The sequence below is a fragment of the Trichosurus vulpecula genome, chromosome 1 (assembly GCF_011100635.1).
Source record: "Trichosurus vulpecula isolate mTriVul1 chromosome 1, mTriVul1.pri, whole genome shotgun sequence".
In the NCBI taxonomy this organism is placed as follows: domain Eukaryota; kingdom Metazoa; phylum Chordata; class Mammalia; order Diprotodontia; family Phalangeridae; genus Trichosurus; species Trichosurus vulpecula.
The window spans coordinates 564,947,683-564,972,514 of NC_050573.1; the positions used below are offsets into that span (position 1 = coordinate 564,947,683).

General features: G+C 37.6%; 1 protein-coding gene across 1 annotated transcript in view; it reads right to left on the minus strand.

Moving 5' to 3' along the window:
- Positions 1 to 1,245: 1,245 nt before the first annotated feature.
- The window catches only part of LRRC2 (leucine rich repeat containing 2), a 198,285-nt gene continuing 174,698 nt past the window's right edge, over positions 1,246 to 24,832 (minus strand). Inside the window, exons 6-9 of the mRNA XM_036751543.1 lie at positions 21,342 to 21,487; positions 19,205 to 19,357; positions 17,548 to 17,684; positions 1,246 to 2,953 (exon numbers count right to left, since the gene is read on the minus strand). Coding sequence (XP_036607438.1) covers positions 2,904 to 2,953; positions 17,548 to 17,684; positions 19,205 to 19,357; positions 21,342 to 21,487 — 486 coding nt within the window. The 3' untranslated portion in view covers positions 1,246 to 2,903. The remainder of the gene's footprint in view (positions 2,954 to 17,547; positions 17,685 to 19,204; positions 19,358 to 21,341; positions 21,488 to 24,832) is intronic.

The window sequence follows — 24,832 nt, forward strand, 5'->3', positions numbered from 1 at the left end:
AACCCCCAACCCAGACTGGGCTTAGATCTTCAGCAGGCTGTGCACTCCTGCTCTGATCTGCCACTTAATTCCTCCCACCAGGTGGGCCTGGGGCCAGAAGCAGCAGCAACTGTAGCTGCCCCACCTCTGCTGCCCCCGGGGCTGGAAGCCGAACCTCGAACTCCTTCCACTCCCGCAGCTTTTCCCACTAACCTTCTCAGCAGTCTTTGGTGTTTGTGGGTTGAGGAGTCTGGTAACTGTCGCAGCTCACTGATTCAGGGCGCCAGGGCCCCCTCCGCCTGGCTCCTGGTTTCTTTCGTCCATGCTGCTCAGGCTGGGCTCTGCTCCACTCCGTTCCGAGCTCCCAGCTCCCAGCTCCGTGTGGGATAGACCTCACCCAGAGACCATCCAGGCTGTCCTGGGCTGGAGCCCTGCTTCCCTCTGCTGTTTTGTGGGTTCTGCCATTCTAGAATTGGTTCAGAGCCATTTTTTATAGGTTTTTGGAGGGACTCGGTACAAAGCTCATGCTAGTCCCTGCTTACCAGCTGCCATCTTGGCCTTTACCAGTTGTTTCTAACTCTGCTGGTGGGGTCCAAACAGAGCAAATCCAATCTTTAGACACCAAAAAATGTCATCATATTCTAAACACATCTTCACTATCATAACCTCCTTGAAATCATATCAAAGATTCTTCTTTCTAAATATAACTTTATTTTTTCCTACAAAGGAAATCAATTCTAATGGAAAGAGAAAAAAAATTAGACTTCAATTTTTGATTTTCAATTTTTAATTTACTACTAATTTTCTTCCTCTGAAGAATTCAGATATGTTCCCCATGCCTTATTTTCATCATATGAAAAACAGCAATAATAACCTTCCTAAATATAAGAACTTTTCCTTCAAAGAATTCTTTTCTCCTCATTGAGTTAAGTTGCTTTAATAGTCCCATTTATATTCTTCTATGTAAATTTATTTTCCAAATCATTTACTAGCTTGCAATACATCATTTACATTTTTTAACTTCCTCAGAACAAACAGTATTATGACACTACATTAATATCTGCTTTCATTACTTTCCTTGAGGTTTACATCCTTTTTTGAACTATTTCATTTATATTTATATTTACATGAATATATCAATTAAATAGCATCTATAAACATATATTCAAATGATATATTTAATCTTTGGGATATATTAATATCAAAATAGTCATAGTTTATTAAAACTTTTTTGACATTCATTCATATATAAGAGACAGACTGGGATTTTTGCATAAAACACCAACTTTATTGAAACAAAATTATGTGAAAATTACGCAAACTTGATTCATATGTAAATCCACATTTTCCACAGAGTTAAGATACATTTTTTCTTTTGGTTCTTTATAAAATTTACCTTTACAGGTCAATAAACAACTTTCAAAATCACTAATATACAATTAGAAACTTTAAGTTTGGTTCAAAAATAATTTTAACAAAAATACTTTCATTTAAAGTTATAGTAATATTATTTCACTTCTCCTTAATATTTTCATCTATTTGCCAGAAATCTCTTTAATTATAACAGTACACTCTTAAATACCCTAACTGTGTTAGTATGGCTTCCATGACTGTGTCTTTTTATTTGCCTCTTATATTTGTTTTAGTGAGAAGAAATTGACTTACAGTGAGCAGAAATAGGTTTCTATCAGACAGTGGGGCATAATGGGAAGGGTGTTAGTACTACAGGTCAAAGACATCAGAGTTCAAATTCTGCCTCCGACTTTTACCACTGCCAAGGTGAACACTGCCAAGTCAGTTCACCTTTTGAGTCTCGATTTCTTCTTCTGTAAATTGGAAATATCTGTAATATCTACTGCACAATGTTATCAAGTGACAAAAATAAATAATGTATCTAATGTTGCATATAAAGGTCAGTTATAATCATCGGGATGATTATTATGGTCAGAAGAGACCTCGACGTTGCTGTTACCTCTCTATCATCCAGTGTTTGGTCACTGCAGAACTGAGGGGCTGCTCTGTGAGTTCATGGAATAAGAATAGGGAAGATAAAAGAGGAATAAGCCTGAAAACAGGTGATTCTCATAGCATTAACTGGCCTCCTCCAACCCTAGCCCTTAGAAAATTCCTCTTCCAAATCCCCCTTTTCAATACTTCAAGCAGCCCCATGCTTAGTGTGCATAATAACCTTATCCTCCCAATGCTTTTATAGAGGGCAGAAACCGGACTTTTCAGTTCACTCCCTTCTGTATCTGCTGCTCTGCCTGGTTTTAGTTCCATGGAACAAGATGTTCCCACACCTAGGTAACCCCTAGTGTTTATCCCACCCCACACTCCTGACTCTTCTTTTGTGTTATCTGCCCCCTGCATTAGGTTATAATCTTCTCGGGGGAAGGGACTGTCTTTCTTTTTTATTAATTGTATGTCCAGCACATAGCACAATGCCTGGGACGTAGTAAGCCCTTAATAAATATCTAAGATTGGATATGTGATCCAGATGTGGAAGCCTCCACTTCCTACAATGTCATTTAAAATCCATGGGAAGAACAGTTTGTATAAACCAAGGAAAATAATTCTAAAAAAATAAAACTTTACAAATTATGTTTAAAAGAGCAAAAGAATCTAATACGAACACTTTATACAACATCACTTACTCCGATATTTTTGAAAATAATACTGTCAACTTGTGAATTTGGTCTGTAAAAAGGCAACTTTAAAAATCACATATTTTCTAAAATGATCACTTCTTAACTATCAAAGTAGTTTCTTGAATTTTGTTCTAAAGCACATGCTGTTGCTATTATGAATGAAAAAAAAATCAGTCTGTTGTACTTAAACAACATTTGAGTTAGTTCAGAACACCAAAGCTTTCCACTCATAATGACCATGATCAGGGGATTTTCCAGTCTTCCTGCAGGATGATATCAAAGTTGAAGATTAAATGATACCTTTGTGGTATAGCTAGGAACAGATTCTGTAAAAAAAAATACTACATTTAATTTTAGCCTTTTATAAACAAGTGAAAATATATACTCCTTTTCTAAGCATGTTATTACCACTCAAAAAAAAATAAAATTTTCATAACTACTGCAATCAGTTAAATGGAAATCTGCCCACATAGAAGTAGTGATTGCATTCTAAACAAATTGTAGGAATTCTTAAATCCCAAATAAGATTCAGTTGTCTAGTATCAAACATTGCCAGCTCTGAACAGTTGGTCACCCATATAAGCTTACTAGAATAAAAGTTACAAGAGCTGATGACATTGGATTGGGAGTGAAATCAAAAAAGCAAAGGCAATTACAATGTTTTAAATTTTGAAATGATAGCAGAGATAATAACAACGACAAAAAGCCTGAGCATCACTTAGTATCCCATGGAGACATCTCTACTATTTCACTTTGTATAGGAAACTATCACTGTCTGTTACATATAATTTGGTTTATTTCTTTCCATCATGAACACTTTGGCCTTTTTTTAATAATTCATATTTAACAAGGTAGTTCAAATACTCCATTGCTCATCTGTGTCTCTTTCTGGACTTCCTTCTGTTTCTTTCTATTATTTTTGTAATTCATCATTACTCTTTTCTATCTTTTCTTCCACTTTTTTTCACTATCATCACCTTATACATCTGCACCAAGAAAAAATGAAAAGCTCTCCTTAGAAGGGAACATATTCACATATTAACTGTATCAGAAAATCTCCTTCTTCTCTAGTCTGGTATCTCGGTGTCAAGAGGTAAGAAACATGAATAATCATCAGTCTTTTGAAGTTCTTATTGGTCAATGCATTGATCATAATTCTTAAATCTTCCACAATTATTCTCCAGGGTTTGCTCACTACTTTACATCAGTTTATCCAAGTCCTCTCAAGCTTTTTGGAATCCCTCCCTTTCATCATTTCTTGCAGTGAAATATTATGCCAGTGTATTCATGTGCTGTAATTTGTTTAGACTTTCTACAACTGATGGGCACCCATTTTAGTATAACAGAAAGTGATATGACAAATATTTTATATATGTGATTCCTCTACCTTTTTTTTAATCTCTTTGGGATATAAGCCTAGTTGTGATATTATTAAGTCAAAGAGCGTGCACAGTTTAATGACTTTTAGAGTATAATTAAAAATTGGTCTTCAGAATGATAAGATTACTTCACAGCTGCACAATTGTCATTTGCTTTTTCTGACATCTTTGCCAATCTGATGGCTATGAGGAGGCGCTGAAGAGTTGTTTTTTATTTTCATTTTTCTTATTAATAATTTGAAGCATTTTTGACACACAGTTGTGGATAGCCTGTCTATCTTCTTTTGAGAACTGCCTACTCATATCTTTTCACCATTTATAGGTTAAGGAATGACATTTATTCTTCTCTATTTGTATTAATTTCATATGAATCTTGGATATTAGACCTTTATCAGAGAAATCTGCTACAAAGATTTTCCCTAGTTGTTTCAATTTTAATTTTAAATACCTTGATTTTTATTTTGCTCCAACTTTTTAATTTTATGTAATAAGTATTGTCTATTTTACCTCCCGTGATCCTCTTTACCATTTGATTAATCAAGAACTCTCCCCCATTCATAGTTTTAAAAAACACCTTCATCCCCTCTCCCCTAATTTGCTTATGATATGATTTTGTCTATCTAAGTTATATATTTAGAGCTCATTGTGGTATGCAGTGGAGATGTTGTTCTAACCTAACTTCTTTCAGATTGCTGAAGTGTTTTCATACAGTGATGTCTGGCTGAAGATTTAGAACTAAAAATATATAAAGACTTATAGAGTCTTTTGTCACTGCTTTCTAGAGCAAAAAGAGAGTGGATGAGTTTATGCTGAAAAACATGTTTGGGCATCGGTTGGGAAAAGCAATGCATAAGAAAGGCTGAATAATACAACTCGACATATCCTATTTACCACTCATACATAAGTATATATATGTTCATATGTATATGCATCCCACATCAACTCACAAAGAACATATGAAGTAAGAGAGGAGTTTAAACCTATATTTGTGGAAGGAAAACCAGCAGTCATGATAGTGAGATAGATCCTTTAAATATATATAAGCTTTAGAAATGGTTGGTGAAAGTGTAGAATTCATTTAAATGACTATTAACAACTTAATGAGTTCCAGTTAATTTGTTTCTATTTTTCTACTTTTATCGAATATGTATATTTTGTCTTTGTGTTGCATTGTAAATATATTAATAATGTTACTATTATATTATTAATAATGTTTTATGATTTCTGTTTAGTGATTAGTTGAATCCTACTATTGTCCCCTGCCCCCTGGATGAATTGATTGGCCAATAAGAAAGGAACAGAAAATAAATAGAATGAATCCTGGATGACATTCAAAGACCTAAGTTTAAATCCTGGTTCTCCTACAATGTGTGCCACGCTGGAAAGATCTGTTTCTTTGAACTTTTCTAAAACGAAAGGTTTTAATCTCTAAAATATCTTTTAATTCTTAATCCAATGATCCTGTAACCTCTTTGAACATATAAATAAAGTCACTTAATTTGATCATCCAACAAGAATTGTTTCTTTTTTTTAAAGATACATTTAGGTCAGTAAAAAGATAAATGGTTTTAAAGAATGTATTTCTTTTTACTAAGGGGGTAATGAAAGCATTAACATGCAAAACTATTATTCAGAGTACATGACATATCAGCTGACAGAATTAGGCATAGTAACAATTTAAAAAAAAAACATATCTACTTTTTACAGCAGAAATAAAATGGCAGTCATGATAGATCCTGAACTCTAGATTTTTATATGGAAAAGTAAATGGTTTAACTAAGAGGACAAAAATAAGATGAGTTTGTCTTAGCTTTACTCAAAACCCTAATGAAAAATTCATTAAAAGAAAGCACTGCTCCTTTACTGCACCACACCCCCCCCCCCAACGACATAGCTAGATGACATGGACCTCGGAGGAAAGCTTCAGCCTCAGTCTTCAAGAGCGGCTTTGCCTTATTCCAATTACATCCTTAAATTTCACTGAATCACACAGAATGCTAGAGATGGAAGAGACCCAAGAGACCATCTAGACAACCTCACAGCATAAAGATTTGATGGAACAAAAATGAGTTTTATAGAAGAAGTTGAAAAACGTACTGAATGGAGAATGAATTAACAAGGTTACATCTTCATTAATTCAATAGTATATAAAGCATGCAATCCATGTTTAATGAAACCTGACATTTCAAAGTCTAATGACCTCCCTACCCCTTCTGCATTTTTCCCCCTAAATCATGGAGCAAGTTCAATATTAGTCATGTAATAAAACTCCTGAAACTTAAAACAACTTCAGAAAATAGGAAGTATTTTAAACTTTTTTCCTAAAATAGGCAAATCATACATGTCTCATGCATAGTTCTAATCTCGTTTTTTTCCAATGCCAAGACATGTTGTCAGAAGCACATAAGTAGAATCTTTTAAAGGAATGTTTTAAACAATGTAGTGGAATAGTGGTGTGCAACATATAGAGTAAGAGTGAGGAATCTTGGGCTATAATCCTAAATTTACCACTAACAAGTCATATGATTGTGGACAAGCCTCTACCTTCTGTGATTTTAGTTTCCTCATCGGAAAATGAAGCCTTGGATTAGATAATAACAACAGAAGTCGACAGCTTCTTTAAGATTTTCGGTGCTCTTTATGCACATCGTACAACAACCCTGTGAAGCAGGGGCTGACGTTAACCCTGTTTTACAGAGGCAGAAATAGCCTCGAAAAGTTGAGTCACTTACTTAAGTGGGCTGGTGGATAGAACGCTTTACTTCAGACCAGGAAGATCTGAACTCAAATCCTCCTGAGCAAGTCACTTAACCTCTCTTAGCCTAAGTTTTCTCACCTGCAAAATGAGGACGACTCATTGATAATTCACAACAACTATTGTTTGTACCCAAAGTTAGACGAGACGTACAAAATGCTTTGCAAACCTTAGAGTGGTACAGAAATGCTCACTGTTCTTATTAGCTACGATTGCCCAAAGTCACAGTGCTAACAAGTGTTCGAGGGAGGATTTGAACCTAGGTCTTCCTGATTTCAGGCCCAATCGATCAACAAGAATTTATTGTATGCCGGGAGATATGCTGTACACTGGACAAAGGAATACAATTTATACTCCTATGGAGCTTTTATTCTCTTGGGGAAAACAATCTGGCTGAGAGTGCAGTGTTCTGGTGCTGGAGTCAGGAAGACCTGACTGTAAATCCATCCTCAGACACATGCCAGGTGTGTGGCCATGAGTGACTCGCCTAGCCTTCTCTCAGTCTCAGCTTTCCTTCTCTGTCAAGTGAGGATAATAATAGGGTTATTGTGAGGATGAGATGAGGTAATTTGTAAGGCATTTTGCAAACCTTACATGCTAACTTCTATTATGTATGAAAATATGCAAGGTAGGGGAGAGAGACACAGAGAGAGAGAGACAGAGAGAGAGAGAGAGAGAGAGAGAGAGAGAGACAGAGAGCAGAGAGACAGAGAGACAGAGAGAGAGAGACAGAGAGAGAGAGAGACAGAGAGAGAGAGAGAGAGAGAGAGAGACAGAGAGAGAGAGAGAGAGAGAGAGACAGAGAGAGAGAGAGAGAGAGAGAGAGAGAGAGAGAGAGAGAGAGAGAGAGACAGATAGAGACAGAGAGAGAGGGAGATAGAGGGAGAGGACACTAGCAGCTGGGAAAACTGATTAAAACTTCATGTAATCCAGATAAGAAGTGATAAGGACCTGATTTACGGTGGTGACTGTATAAGTCAAGAAGTCATGTCAAGTATGATAAATGCTTTAGAGACAGAAATGGCAAGATGGCCAACTGATTGGATAGGTGGTATAAAGGAGGGGAAAAGCCCAAGGCTATAAACCTGAGAGATTGGATGACAAGTAGTACCTTCAACCAAAATAGGGAAATTCAGCAGAAGGTTGTATTTGGGGGAAAATAGAGTTCTCTCCAGGACCTGTTGAATTTGAGATGTCTCTGGGACAATCAATTGCAAATGTCTATTAGAAAGCTGGTGAAGTTAGAATCAATCTCAGGAAAATAGGAAGGAAGCCAAACATACAGATCTGTAAGTCATCTACATAGGAAGGATGATTAAGTCCCTGGAGATTGACGGGGCACCAACAGAGAATATGGAGGAGGGGAAGGAAGGGGAGAGGACAGGAGAAGAGAGGAGGGAAGGGAAGGGGAGGGGAGGGCAGAGAATCAAGAACAGAGGCCTTAGGAATGCTCAGAGAACATTCTATAAATGATAAACCACCTAACGAGACTGAAGAGGATTGATATGATGGGTAGGAGAACCAGGAGACAGTATTGTCACACACATACACACACACACACCACAAACAATCAACAGAGAAGAAAGAGTATGTAGGAGGAGAGGGTGGTCAGCAATCTGACAAGTTGAAAAAGATGAGAGCTGGGAACAAAAAAAAGTGACTGTCAGCTATGACAGTTAAGACACCACTGTTACCTTTGGAAAAAGAAATTTCGTTTGAATAATGACATCAGAACCCAGAATGCAGAGTTGAGGGGTAAATAAAATGAGAAGTGAAAGCTATGAGTGTAGAAAGATATTTTTTTCTCCTAGAACTCCTAGAAGTATAGCTAATAAAAGGAGGAGAGAGAAAGGATGATATCTTGAGGTAGGGTCTAGTGAAAGTTTGTCTTGTTTTTTGTGTTTGTGTGGTTTGGTTTGGTTTGTTTTTGGTTTTTTTGGATGGGGAAGACTTGGATATTTTTGAAGGCTATAGGAAAAAGGCAGTATATACAAAGAGACTGAAGATTAGACCTTGTAGAAAATCCATTTTTACCCTTTGAGTCACAGAAGGTAGTTGTTACAGTTATTCTTCTTCTTCAGGAGAATTTCTATATTTGCCATATTTTTTAATGCTGGTCAATGTTTTTTTTTAGTTAAAGTTTTATTTTTTAATTAAGAGAAATCTATTTTCTATTCCTTCTACCATACTGCATTAAAAAAAAAAACAAATTTCTTGCAAGAAATACGTGCAGCCGAGCTGCATTGCTATACTTGGCTGTGTTCAAAAAGTGTGTTTCATTCTGTGCCCTACATCTATGGCTTCTCTATCAAGAGGTGGATAGAACATTTCCTCATTGGTACTCTGGATTCATGGCTGGTCATTGTGTTGATAATAATTCTTATAGCTTTCAAAGTTGCTTCTCTTTACAATGTTGCTTTTAATATATAAATTGTTGTCCTGGTTCTGCTTATTTCATCCTTCAGTTTATAAGAGTCTTAAAATTATTCATTTTCACAATATTGATGTTACGGTGTAAAATGGTTTTTTTGGTTCTTTCTTTACTCTGCACCAGTTCATACAAGTCTTTCAATATTTCTTTGTAATCATCAATTTCTTCCTTTTCATGAACATTAAAAGCCCATCTACTTGGGAAAGGACTCACTCCTTGCTGAAATTTCGGGGAAACTTAAACAACATTACCAAAGAAATTAGACTGAGAACAACACTTCATACCTTATGCCAAGATAAGATCCAAATGGATATTGACCCAGATATAAAAGGTCACATCATAAACAAATTAGAGAAACATGAGGGGGAAATGTGTATTAGACATTTTGATAGAGAAAAAAAAGTACATGACCAAAAAAGTACAGATAATATACCAGAAGATAAATTGGATAATTTTAATTACATAAAATTTAAAAAATCTTTAAACAAATACAATAAATCTGAGGTTAAAAAGGAAACAACTCAGAAAAAAATTTCAGCAAGTTACTCTGATAAAGTTCTCCTTTCCAAGATATACAAGGATCCGAATCTATTTTATAATAATAAAGAACAATGATCAGTGATAATAGTCTAAGGATATGACCAGGCAGGTCTTAAGAGAAAAAAAAAACTCAGGCTATCTATGGCTAGATGAAAAAAATGCCATAAATCACTAATAATTAGAGAACTACGAATTAAAAAATTCTGAGGTTCCACTCTGCAGGCACCAGATTGGCAAAGATGACTAACTAATGAAAAATGACAAAAGTCAGGAAAATAGGCAGACTATTGTGCTCTTTATAGACCTGTGAATACATATAACCATTCTGGAAAACAGTTTGGAATTATTCACAAAGCATTACTAAAAAGTATATGCCCCTTTACCTAGCCATATTACTACAAGACCTATATACAAAAGATTAAAGAGAGAGGCAAAGGCACTATATGTACACACCATATTGATAGCAGCATGTGTGTGTTGGCAGTAAAAAAAATGTCCATCAACTAGAGAATGGCTGAACAAATTATACTCTGTGTCTTTTATTGGTTTACTTCTCTCTTCAGTTTTAGTTCTTGAATTGGGCCTTTGTGTTAGCAATAGGATTCATACTTTGAAGTGCTTTTGGGAGAGTGGGGGTTGGCCCTTGCTTTGCCTTGTACTGACATCCTCCACCTTGGGTAAGGCCTCCCCGAATTTTTGAGATTCAGGGTGCTGGATCTTCAGCGTGATGGGATGGCAGAGAACTCAGAGGCCTGGGGTGTCCTGAACCAAGTGAAGCCTACCCTAGTCACTGCCGCTACCCAGATTTTCCAGGAGGGGCCCAATGTGAGTTTCAACCACATTGGGGTTTTCCCAGGGGAACCTTTAACTTTTGCTCTCTCTAGACAAAGAGCTTTATAAGCAACGCATGCTTCTGCTCTTCATTGGTCACACTGGGAAGCTATAGGCTTATTTTCCTATGCTGGCATCTTTCCTATTCCCCAGGGACTGCTGGTAGTTTTGAGGTGGTTTCTCCTTTGATTTCTTCATCATTATTAAGTCCGGTGTGAATTTCTGGATTTTTCCTGGAATAGAGGTGAGAGAACCGGGTAGTTTGTCCCTGTTCAGGCAGCCACATTAGCTGAAAGTCTCAAGACTAAAGATTAGAGAATGATTGAGGAGGCAATCTGGTAGAGAAGATGAGAGGAAACTGGATCAAGGGCAAATGTAGAGGAGCTTTCTTGGCAAGGAGATGGACCGCCTCATTGTCAGGGACTAGAGGAAAGTAAAAGAGATTTTGACATGTCCAAGGGAAGAGAGGGAGGTGATAAAGAATGGCTACAATTTCCCCAGCAAAGTTAAAGATGATTTCTTCATAAGAGAAGGGGTAGGGGGAGAAAGGGAGGCCTAATAGATGTGCTCTATCCATTCACACCACCCAGACTTTCCAGGATGGTGTTTAATGACTCTGGGCTTTCGAATTCTACAGTAAACTAACGAGCTCTTTCCTTGTGTTGAGGTTTTGAAAACAGTCGAGTTTATGCTGCTCTTTACCAAAAAGATTGAACTACAGGCAGGAAGTGTTCTGGGATCAGCTTAAACTGCTCTTGAGAGCTGATTGTTAAATTTTCCATGTTATTATTTATACCTCGGAAATCAGCAAATGCTACAAAACAAAACTTGATTTTTTTTATTTCTATATTTAAGAAAGTTTTGGATAAAATGCTAATATTGCAAATTAAATTTAAAATTGCGCTCTGCATGCATTTGTTTAACCAGAGAGTCGATTATTAAACACTAATTAAGCAGCACACCCCCGAAGAGAACTAAGGTTGATCCTGACAATTAGAAACTAAAAACAAAAACTTACATAGCGTACAAAGATTATTTCAACGACTGAATTATCCAAACCATCTACATGTCTAAGCGGACAACAATAGCGAGCATTTACGTAGCACCGTAAGGTTTGCAAAGCGCTTTAGGTGTATCATCTCACTGGATCCTCGAAACAACCCTCTGAGGCAGCTGTTTTAGAGATGAGAAAACTGAGGCTGAGAGCAGTTACGTGACTTGGCCAGAATCACACAGCTAGCACGCATCTGAGGCAAGTTTCAGATTCAGTTCCTTCTGATTCCAAGTCGAGTCCTCGGTTCTCTGGACCATCTAGCTGCTACTTGATCTTCACCCACATCGATAATCTACCAGGTTCTGTCAGTTCTTAAGCCTTCTAGACTCCTCAAATATATGCATTGAAAGGGAACCTGCACCCTCCTATGGCAAGCCATTACACTTTTGACAGTTCTAATTGTTAAGAAGGTTTTTCTTTCCCTTAGCATCAAGCCTAAATTTGCTTCTTCACAACTTCCATCCATCGCTCCTCATTCTGTACTCCCTTAAGTCAAGGGGAAGAGATCTAATTCATCTTCCACCTGACAACCCTTCAAACACCAAAAGAGTGTGACTTTTCTGTGAGGACTTTGCTGTCCTGCCACATCACTAGGGACAGTAAAAGCAGTGCCTTCTTGGAATGAATCTTTCATTAGATTTTTGAATTAATCTAAAATTACCTTCCTTGTGCTATTTCTGTCTCCTTACTTACAAAGAATGATCTCTTTTAAATGACACTTTTGCCACTGGATCTTAGGCTGCTGATGGACTAAGTCACGTGCTTTCAGTATCACTGAAATGTGAGATGACCAAACGCCCCATGAAATGAGGTTTCTTTTACCTTTAGAGTCATGATAAAAAACCAACTCTACTGACTCTGTTATCTGTTTCCCCAAGAGAATTCTCACAGAATTATTATGAGGAAAACACTTTGTAACCCATAAAAAGCTCTATACACATGAGTTATCATTACTACATTTTCCCTTCATCCCCTTCTGTAAGTCTAGGATAATGTATTAAGGTAAGAGAAAAAAGGATTAAAATTTTTACAAGGAAAAAAATGACAGAAGCTACAGAGAATGTGGTTTTAAAAATTAGTGGTTCATTATTTCCGTTGCATGCTTGCATATGCTATCCAATGGCGTGGTGAAGCCAACTTATACTGACTTACGAGAGCCAATTGTTAAATTTTCAGTTTGAGCATTTACATTGCAGATATCAGCAAGATACAAGTCAGGACTGGATTTACTGTGTGTTGATCGTCTAGCCTTAACAAAGTAATAGAGAAAATGTTGATGCATATTAAACTTTAAAATGTCATGCATATTTTTTGTTTTTCCCGGAGAGCTGGTTATTAAACATTCATCAGCAACCCCCTGCCTATGGTCTAGTTTCCACCTTAACCTCCACTCCTCTGAGCTGAAAGGAGCCTATCAAATCGATGAGTTTCCCAACAGACCTGATAAGAATATAAGGAATGGATTTTTATTTGGGTGTGTCTAATAACTCTATGAACATGTACATTGTTGCATTATTCACCGTAATTCAGAGAATCAAGTTACCTAAGATTGACTAAGAATCAGCATGGGGCCTAACCTCAAGCTAGTATCTTAAGCCGAATACCCCCACATGAAAGTTCTCCAGGAAAATCTTCTCTTTTGCTCATGGTAAAGCTCATGTCTAGATCTTCCCAAAAATGGGTAATAGAATATTTCCTCCCATACAAATATTCAAGGTAACAAAGCATGTATAACAGGACAGCCTTAGTTTCATTCCACAGGAAATAAATAAAATGCAAAGGACTCATACATGCCCATAATCAGATACCAAAATACTCAGAAGGGAATTAAAAGTGGTATTCCTAACAAGGCATTCCTTTGACATTCTACATGCAACCATATGCAGTCCCCTTATTCAACAATCTCCTTCCCATTGGAGTTGTACTGTCTTTCCTTTTACTGGCTCTGCTCTTTAAATAGATAATCTTTCTTCTCCTTGGAGTATACTGTATCAAGAAATTCCCTCCTCTCTCTAGAAGGTCAAGTGTCCAAACTGTCAAACTCTGGCACATTATCACCTAAGAGGCAACTCCCAAAGCTGTGATTCCCGTCTTGGGTAAAGTGAGATGGTATATGTCTATATCTGCCACGTGCTCCTTCAGGGAATTCCTCAGTGACCTGCTAACTACCAGCTGCTGATCTGGGAAACTCCTCTCAAGTCTCCAGTCTCTCTGACTTGCTTCAACAGCAAAACAGAAAGGCAGAAGGTAGACAGGGATTTGAGGTCCAGGAACTCCCCTCTCAGGTCACCCGGCCAAGCGTACGCAGCTTGTTGGTTTTTTATCTGTTATAATTCAACATTAATTCTCCTTGTGTGTAAGGAAGCTCCACATGGACAGAGGGTCTTCCCCACTCCTCAATGCATCATAGGAAAACAGATTGAGAGTTGGAAGGAAAATTAAAGGTCATAAAGTCTAACATCATTTTTTTAAGCTTCAAAATTCATATGAACAAAATAGAATTTTCTTTCTCTTAAGATTCTAATAAATGACTTTTTTTTAAAAAATCAACTTTACAGAAATTGCTGAAGATGGCTAATAACCTCAGGCTAGCTATCTATCACACTTTCAGCATTTGCACTTTCAGAAGGAGATCAGTTATACAGAAACATCCTCTGTGAGAAGTGACATTTTCTGAGCATGGCTTTATTCATTTATGTATTCATTCATTCATTCATTCGTTTGTTTATTCTTTGCCTTACAAGGGGCCACACATTCCTACGGACATGAATGAAGTACAGTTATGTACTAGGGAAGAGCACTGGACCTTGGTTATTGTCCCAACTTTGCTATTTTCCAACGATGTGACTATGAATAAGTCATTTAACTCAGTTTCCTCCTCTGTGAAATGTAGATAGAAATATTTGCACACCTTTCAACACGAGATTGTGGTGAGTGAAGCATTTTGTGAATTATAATATTCAATTACTATAAACATGTTAAAGGTCCAGAACCATACTGTAGTCTACTGAAATCATTTCTCTTTTCTCTCCCCCCTGCTTAAGCATAATCCCCAGCACTCAGAATTACGTAATCATAGCTCCTCCATCTGGTTTGCATTCAGCCTTAATCACACAGTGCTGTCAGAATTACAGGGGCCTCTACTCTCCCATCCTCATGCAGCTAAAGTCACTTGAAAAATTGGGCTCTGGCAGGAGTGGGTGCCCTCTCCTGCCTTCCTTTACCCAAGTGTAGCAGGAATCTTTCCCTCATTTGGGGTTCCTGAAGTTTCTCCCCAGAATGTCCTAGAGATTCTGACGTCCTCTCCTTAGGGAGAATGTTCGCTTCTCACTTCTATCAAGATTTCCCTTTCTCCCTCTCTCTTGGGGTGATGGAGAAGGAGATTGCCCTTCGGGACGCCAGTCACAGCTCCTTTAGTCCTTGAGTCAAAATGCATTGGGGATCTCTATCCTGACTTACAGATGTGTGTATTGTATGTATACATGTGTGAGGAGAGGCAGAGATACACACAGAGAGAGAAAGAGAGAGAGAGAGAAACAGAGAGAGACAGAGACAGAGAGAAAGTAGGAGTGGTTCTGTATCCAAAAGAGATCAAAGAAAAAGGAAAAGGACCTATATGTACAAGAAATATTTATACTAGCTCTTTTTTGTGGTGACAAAGAATTGGAAATTGAGGGGATGCCCATTTCTTGGGGAATGGCTAAACAAGTTGCGGCATATAATTCTGGTGGCACGGTGTTGTGCTATAAGAAATGATGAGCAGGGTGCTCTCAGAAAAAATGTGCAAAGACTCTGTGAACTAATTCAAAGTGAAATGAGCAGAACCAGAATGTCGTACACAGTGACAGCGGTATCATGGGATGACCTACTGTGAATGACTTAGCTATTCTGACCAATATGATGATCCAAGACAATTCCAAAGGACTTTAAATGAAAACTTCTTTCCACCTCTACAGAGAGAACGGCTGGAGTCTGAATGAAGAATGAAGCGTAACTTTTCACTTTATTTTTCTTTCTTTTTTAGAAGCGTGGCTAATATGAAAATGTTTTACATGATTTCACATCTATAATTACTATTACATTTCTTTCCTTCTCAATGTGAAGGGGGAGAGAATTTGGAACTCAAAAAAAATTTAAAAGAATGTTAAATGTAAATAATAAGTTGAATTTAATCTTTTTTAACGATTCCACGTCTATTCCATGCCAGATACTGTGCTAATCTCTGGGGATACAAAGAGGGGCAAAGGACAGTTCCTGCCCTCAGGCAACTTAACAACCTAATGGGGAAGAAAACATGTAGTTAGGACTTAAAGGAAGCCACAGAGGTCAGTAGTCAGAGTGGAGGAGGGAAAGTATCATGCAATGAAGGACAGCCAGAGAAAATGCTGGGAGCTGAGAGAAGGAGTGTCTCATTCGTGGAAGAGCCAAGAAGGCAATACCAGTGAGTTGAAGAGGTAAGAAGGGATTGATTATAAAAGACTTTGAATGCCAAACAGGGTATTTTGTGTTTACTCCTGGAGACAAAAGGAAGCCACTGCAGTTTATTGACAAGGGGAGTAGAACGGTCATATTTGTATTTTAGGAAAATCATTTCATTGGATAGAGGATGGATTGGAGTGAGGAGGGACTTAAAGTAGGTGGTTTCACCATCAGGCTCTTAGAATAACGAAGGCTTGAAGTGATGAGGCCTGAATTAGAATGGTAGCAGTGTCAGAGAAGAAAAGGGGGTGTAGTCAAGAGATCTTGCAAAGACTTCTATTCAGGCACAGGTTGGATTAAGTGGCTTCTCTGAAATCTCTTCCAAGTCAATCAATCAAAAAGCTTACTATTGCCAGGCCTTGTGTTATGTAGTAGAGACACAAACACAAACATGATACAGTCCTTGGTCCCATAGAACTCTAATGGCGGAATGTAGTATGCAAGTGATTGGTGTAATCTTGGTCTGAAAAGGGTCACATAGTTGTGAGCCATTATCATAAGAGAACTCAAGGTACTTTAAAAGGTACACTTTGGGACTTAGTATTAATCATTCAAAAAGTGTTTACTAAGGGTTCACTGTACACCAGTCAAAATAATTTTAAATTTCTATTAATATTAACCTCTTTAACACTAACTTGCTATGTGGTTTTTTTTTGTTGTTTTTTTTTTTTGCAGGTACTCTGTAAGTCTTAGTTTTTTAACTACAAAAGTGGATAAAACTATTTCCAATACTTATTTCACAAAGTTCGTGTGAGGAAATCACTGTTTAAACCTTTAAAAAGTGCCATAAATGCATGCTATCATCATTAAGAATTCATTTTCAATTAGCTTTATGTTTCTCAACTCTACGAATCCAACTACCAAATAATTAATGGCACTTAAATTCATTAGAGAGACTTTATTTTTAAAGGAAGGTGAGGACAAGGAAGAGATAGCCCAAGGCACTGGCTCTGAAAATGATGTTGCCCCCGGTGCTTACTTAGTGACCTTAAGCAGCTCAGTTTACCAACATGGTCCTTACGTCCTCATATGTAAAATATGAGATTTGGAACAGAAGCCATCTAAGGCCCCTTCCAGCTCTAGAATCATGATTCCTTTTGTAAGGCAAAAATAGCTTTTCTATGTGCTTACTTGTTAAGCCATTCTATTTGTTAAATGTCTGCTCTGTGAAGGAAGCCCTTTATGTCCTTAGAGTACATTTATATCTGCATACTGCCTTGTCCATTGTAGGCACTTAATAAATATTTGCTGACTTGTTTAAAAAAAGATACCTTTTAAAAATTGAATATCACCACACACAACTCACTGCAATTTATGTATGTGCTTTTTTTAAGAGTGAATTTTCTTATATGTGGTGTTCTAACAATTGTCCACCCTGTATTAATCTTATGGTCGGGTACCTATTAATAAGCAAAATAATAAAGCATGTATCCAAAGTTAAACATGTGTACCTCTTTCTTTTAGATCTTCAATGTAGGCTTTCATAAACTCCTTTTCAAAATACTGACGATCTTGCTCACTTCCTGTCATTTCTTCACTGTCTTGATAATTGGTTTTGCCGATTGGGTTATCCATGAGGCTTACAAATCTGTTACAAAAGATAAAAGAAAATATTATTTTCCTTTAACATTTTAATATATAACTTCATTTTTTCTTTCAAGTGATTCTACTATGTATGGCCTTTTCCTACTAATAGTCATTCGAGAACAGCCTCCTGCAGTTTGGGGTCTGGTAGTTACCAGAGCTCCCCTTTCCTACTTGCTGCTTCACTTCGGGAATTTCCTCCTTTTCTCCTTTTCTGCCTTTCTCTCTTTCTCCCTCACAGCTGAATGTCATGCTCAAAAGGTCCTCATCTTCTCTCACCACCTCAATCTCTTGTCTTTGCTTCTCATCACATCCCAGCATTGGTGGAGAGCAAGAGCCTAGCGATAGAGCTGGTGGTGGAGAGGGAAAGCAAAGAAAAAAGGGGAAAGTAAATACCTTTCGACCATTCTCTCCTTCCCCTATTGCTGTTCCCCCATTTGCAGTGCTGCACTAGTCTGCAAAACCCCAACCTCCATTCCACTCGTCAACACTCCCAACCCACCACCATCATGCTTCTCACTCTAATGCCGGTATCCCAGTGATGAAATGTTTGAATTTGGAATTTCCTCTGAAACAGAGGAAAAAGTGAAGCAGGCAAAAAGGAAGAGAAGGAAAGAAAAGCAAAGAAGACTAGAAGATAGTTCTTAAGTCCTCAGTGAATCCCGACCTTTAAGTGTTTCAGTTTCCCCACAAATATAAAGTATTACTGAGCTTAGAGAAGTTATACTTTATCTGTTAAAAGAAAGTATGAGAGGAATGGTGCAAAGTAAGACTTATACTGAAATGAACGATGGGTGAATGAGTCAGACACTCAAAACCTTTTTTAATATCATCATTACATGGAAAGATTTAAATATTTAAACATATGATATAGGAAAACTTCATTTAATCAGAACCTTTGGTTAATCATTTATTTCACTTGACCTACTTTTTTAAACAAACGGGAAAAAAAAACCTGCCAGCAATTTAATTTTTTTTAAAAAATCCCACAGAGCCGTTATCCCTTAACCCCTTTATTTACAATAGTATACCAAAGGAATTGATCATTAGGACCCCTAAAGACTTTCAAAATCTTCAATTCATATATGAAAAATGTCAATTATGTTCCATACACTATACTTATTAAACAAGACAGTAGATTAAAAAAAAAACCAAGATTTGAGTAAAAGGGGCTTCTGAGTAACAGGTAATTGAAATATCCAGTAATTCAGAAGATTCCATTTCCCAAGCTCAATCTGATTAATTGAGATTTCATGGTGCTTTGTATTTTAATGTCTCCTTAACTTTCATATACCTTAGAGTGCTGTCAAATACTATCAAAAAACCAGCCAAAACAAAATCTTATTCCTATCACATTATTACATGAAATGACCAATAAAGATGCAAGTGTTTTCACAAAGTAAAGCAAAGAAAGACTGCAGGGTGTTTTTTTTTATTTCCTCCCATATCTCTTTCATGATGATCATTTATCTTATTTCCAGTCTAAATTCATTTGTAGGTTATTTTTTTCTTTTCTCTACTTACTTTAAAGTGCTTGACTCACAAAGAGCTGTAGGCATCTCCACCAAATCTTCCCCGCTGACTACTAACAAGGTGAGCTTTGTTAAGTTGAGCAAAGCCTGAGGGAGGTAGGTCAGTTTGTTTTTATGTAAGAGAAAAGACTGCAGTTCTTCCAGCCTAAGAGGAAGGAGAACACATCGTACTTGAGCAAAGAAGACACTTGAGTACAAGCCTATGTTAGTACCATACATCAACTCCCTTTGGTAAAAAAAATCCCATGGTGACTGAGGTTCTGTGCAGACGTGTACGGCTCTTGGATAAACAGCTGAATATAATGATCTATCAGCTCAGTTGAAACTGATTCCCTTTCAACTTAATCAATCGACAAGCATTTATTTAAAGCACATACACGTACTAGGGCAGCAATGGAGATTAAAAAAAATGAAAGAAATCTTACATTCTACTGGGGGATATAACCAATAGATAGTATTATGTTGATAAACTCATTTCCTCATGCTCAGCACATTTATATAGTTCTTGATGTTGAAAAAGCACTTTCCCCCGCAACTATCCTATTGTGAAGCCTCACTTTGGAGTTGGAAAGGTAGCATGACAATAGATGGAGAACCAGAATCAGAGTCCGGATGATCTGGGTTCAAGCCTGACCTCTGACATATACCTGTATGTGTATGTATATAACCCTGGGCAAGTTGCTTAACTTCTTAATGTGCTGATAAGTTGCAGACAAGGTGTCACCCTGCTAGAAGGCATTTGTTTGATTATTTATTTCTTTGTTTCTTTGTTTTACCGGGGAGTTCCCTACAACAGTGAAATCAAAAGCCCAACCCCTATTCCATGTTTTAGATGAGGAAAGTGAGGCTCAGAAAGGTTAGCTGATTTGGCCATGGTCATTTAGCCAACAAGTATCAGAGCTGGGATGTTAACCATAAATTCTAATCTCCGAGTCCAACACTTTTTTTCCTATATAACCACAGTGTGGTTAGCTGGGAAAGAGTGACTCTTAAGTCAGAGGATCTCAATTCAAATCTTGTCTCTGATGCTTGCTCCCTGCATGACCTTGGGTCAACCATTTCTTTATCATCATGTGAATGATTAGATGATTAGAGGAAGTGGGCTCTGATCCTCTTTAGATTGAGAGATGTGAAAATTATTTATACTTTAGCAAAAGAAGGTATGAGTAATAAGAATGAACAGATTAAACCAACCATATTTGGTCCTGTGAAGTATTGAAATCACATAACTACTTTGTCTATAATTTTCCCATCTGTATTTGAAGAATTACTTTGATGTCAGTGACTGACTTGCATATGGAACAGGAGAGTGTTTCATTGCCGATATGTTGATGTAGCATCACTTAATCTCATGTAACTGAACGTAATTCCTTGCATATAAGTAGCTATTTCATAAGGGCTTGTTAAATTGAATTGAATACAGAAAGGTAAAGGTACGATGAGGTGTCAATTAAAGAGTTAAGTGAGTCAAAGAATAATCGAAGCAAAGAATCCACAAAGTGATAGTTAACCACTAATCTTAAATGACAGTTCACAGCATAGGCTTTAAATTATACATGCGGTACAAACATAATGCCCATTTTACAAATGGGAAAATCAGTTTGGGAAGTGAAATAACTTTCCCAATGGCACATACTTAATGAGCATCAGAGTCAGTGTCAGTCGGATGATACTCCAATCCATGTCTCTTGGATTCAAAGACAGCATTATTTCCACTGGTTGGTTACATAGCACAGTGGATAAAGGGCCACACCTAAAGTCAGTAAAACTCATCTTCTTGAGTTCAAATCTGGCTTAAGACACTTATTAGCTGTGTGACCCTGGGCACATCACTTAACTCTGTTTGCCTCAGTTTTCCCATCTGTAAAATTAGCTGGAGAAGGAAATCTCCAAGCCACTCAAGTATCTTTGCCAAGAAAACCCCAAATGGGGTCACAAAGAGTCAGACACAACTGAACAACAAATATTATTTCCATACTTCATGTAGCAAAACACTTTTCTGAAATCAAAAGAACCCCTAAAAGTAATTGTTATGTCAAAAATAATTTGTTCCATGTTTTCTCCAAGGTCATGCTTGATTAAACTTTTAATAAAAATCAAATATTTTACCTTGTAATGTAAATAGCTACCTGTCTATATCTTGTGGAAGATCATTAAGGTGATTGTTGCTGATGTCCAACCACTGTAAATTTGACATCCGGAGAACACATATGGGAATACTGGACAACTTATTTGCTGACACGTCTACAAATGTAACTTGTTTCAAATTACTTAGCTAGAAAGAAAGAATAACACACTTCAATTACCTTTTATGGATGTAACAATAATGTCTATAAATATATTTCTGTTTAAAGGTTTGGGTTTTTTGTTTCGTTTTGTTTTTGGCCTTGTTTTATTTTGTTTTCTGCTACCCCAGGAATACGAAAAACAACACTGGCATGGAGAGGGGAGGAGTGTTGTGTGTGTGACAAACAGCTATGGAGGTCTCCCTACTGTTTGTCATACACAACACTCCTCACCGCCCCCACCCCACCCTCTCCCAGGTCTTTCCCCATGCCTGAAACACTCTGTCTCCTCACCTCTGCCCCTTCATTTCCGTGGCTGCCTTCATGACTCAGTTGAAATCCCACCTCCTGAAATAGGAGTGCCTTCCTGTCTCAAAAGACCTTCCATTTATTCTATCTTGTAGGCATCAAGTTATTTAAGTGTTGTCTCCCCAATTAAACTGTGAGCTCCTTAGGGCAGGAACTGGTTTTTTGCCTTTCTTATATCTCTAGAACTTAGCACAATGGTTATCCCTTAGGAAGCACTTAATAAATGCTTGTTGATTGTTGTTTGAATAAATGGTCCTTACCCTCAAGTTTATAGTTTTGCAAAGAAGATACTAGATCAAAAATTGTAACACATGTAAGAAGTTGTATTATATATAATACATGTAAGAACATGAAAAGTTCACAAGAGAGATCTAAAGTATAAGAGTCACAGGTAAAGATAGCACATTTTCTTTGTGAGGCTATGGATAAAGAAAAACTGTAGAGGGGAACTCATTTTAGAGCCTGGATTTCAACAAGCATAGGTGGTTGGGGAGGGCATGCTAAGAAAAAAGAATGGCCCAAGGTTCACTTTGTTCAGGGAATGGTTACAGGTCCTATTTGACTAGAGCATGCGGTATGCGAGTTAGCCAATAAGTCATATGCCTGTGAAACCTGGACAATATACCAGTGCCACACCAGGAAACAATCACTTTCTTTTCTATTGTCTTTGGAAGATTCTGAAGATTACCAGGCAAGATAAGGTACCAGCTTTCTCAAGCTAAACTGCCAAGCATCCCAATTCTACTGCAGAGAGTGCAATTTAGAAGGGCTGTGCGTGTTGTTCAAGTGTCAAACTATTTTATGGAGAACTCACACAAGGCAGATACTCATGTAATGAGGGGGTGGGGGCAGAGCCAAGATGGCAGCTGGAAAGCAGGGACTTGCTTAAGCTTTCCCCCAAATCCCTCCAAACACCTTTAAAAAATGGCTCTGAACAATTTCTAGAGCTGCAGAACCCACGAGATACTCACATAAAGGTCAAATGGAGTGAGATAAGGACACTCTCAAGGGTTCTCTGAAGAACTCTGGAATTGATTGTTTGACATGGGAGATGCTGACAAATGACCACACAGCATGATGTGCCCACAACAAAGAAGGCACCATGCTCTGTGAGCAAAGAATTGTAGTTGCTCGAAAGAAGTGGGAGATGTGCAAATTTAGAGACATCTCCACTTCAAATGTTTATATGGACTATTTGTGCCCAACCTGCGGTAGAGCGTTCCAAGCTTGTATTGGTCTGATCAGCCACAGTCAGATACACCGCACCTTGACTGCAACATAGTGATGTCATTTCGAGAACTAAGTTAAATAACCAACCAACCGTTTATTAAATGCCTACTGTGTTCCAGGTACTTAGCAATGGGGATCCAAAGAAAGGCCAAAAACAATCCTTGCTCTCAAGGAGCTCACAGTCCAGTGGAGAAAATTATGCAAATAACTATGTACAACCACACCTACATATATACATGGACGTATGCGTAGTTTGTATATGTCCAGAGATATAGTTATAACTGCAGTTATAGAGAGATTAAAGTTTATCTGTATAGTTTATAAATATATAACAATCGGTAAAATAATTATATAGAAATTAAATATATAACAATATGTACATTTATTTGCATATATTATATATGTGTGTATATAGACATACGTATATATGTATATATAATTGTTGTTCGGTTTCAGTCATGTCCAACTCTTTTTGACCTCATTTGGGGTTTTCTTGGCAAAGACACTGGAGTGGTTTGCCATTTCCTTCTCCAGCTCATCTTACAGATGAGGAAACTGAGACAAACAGGGTTAAGTGACTTGCCCAGGGTCATGTATCTGAGGCCTGATTTGAACTCAGGTCTTCCTGACTCCAGGTCCAGTGCCCTATCCACTCTACCATATTTAGCTGCCCATGTACACGATAGAATGAGGATAACTCAAAAGGGGGGATACTAGAGTTAAGAGAGATCAGGAAAGACTTCTTGTAGAAGGTAGGAATTTCACTGGGACTTAAAGAACATCAGAGGAACCAGGAGATGGAGATGAGGAGGAAGAATATGCTAGACAGGCAACAACCAGGGAAGATGCCTGGGGGTTAGGAGATGGAACAGCAATGAAACCATTGTCACTGGAGGGAAGAATTAAAACTAGAAAAGCAGGAAGAGACTAGGTTGTAAAGCATTTTGAATGCCAGACAGAGGATTTTATATTTCCTGGAGGTGATAGGGAGCCCTTGGAATTTACTGAATGGGTGAGAGGGTGACATAGTTAGATCCGTGCTTTAGGACAATTAATTTGATAGCTGAATAGAGACAGGACTGGAGCGGGGACAGATCAGACAGAGAGACCAACCAAAAGGCTTTTGCAATAGTCTAGGCATGAGGTGATGAGGGCCTGCACTAGGCTGGTGGGACTGTCAGAAAAGAGAGGGGGACATATGGGAGATATGATGAAGATCTGGCAACATATTGGATATGCCGGTTGGGGTGAGAGTGATGAGTCAAGGTATAAAAAGATTATCTATTTTCAGCCACGGGAATTGTATGAGGATTGAATTTTTAAAATGACTGCTCAGAGGTTCCTAAGCTTAATAGTAATAACTGACATTTGTATAGGATTTTTACAGCTTACAAAGCCCTTTACACGTACCATCTTATTTTTATTTGTGCAGAAACTCTGCTAGATGAGTGCCTTAGGTATTTATGATAGGCATTATTTTATGGTTTCTGTTCCTACTTTTCTGTTAGCGAGGGAAAACACCTTTTGACCTCACATATAGCTTTGTTTGTGAAAGACAAAGTAACAGTATCATGAAAAAAATGATTCCCCATTTTGATGGAGTGTGCAAATTTGATAGTTATTTCTGTACTCAAGATTTTAATGGCTAAGTGTTATTGACTTGGATGGGAAATTTATGAATGAAATCTGTGCTGTTCCTGAGGATAAATCTTTACGAAATCTCTTTAAAGAGCCATTTAAACCTTCAAGCCTTCACCATTTTTTATAAATGCCTATGGTAATAGGCAATACATGAA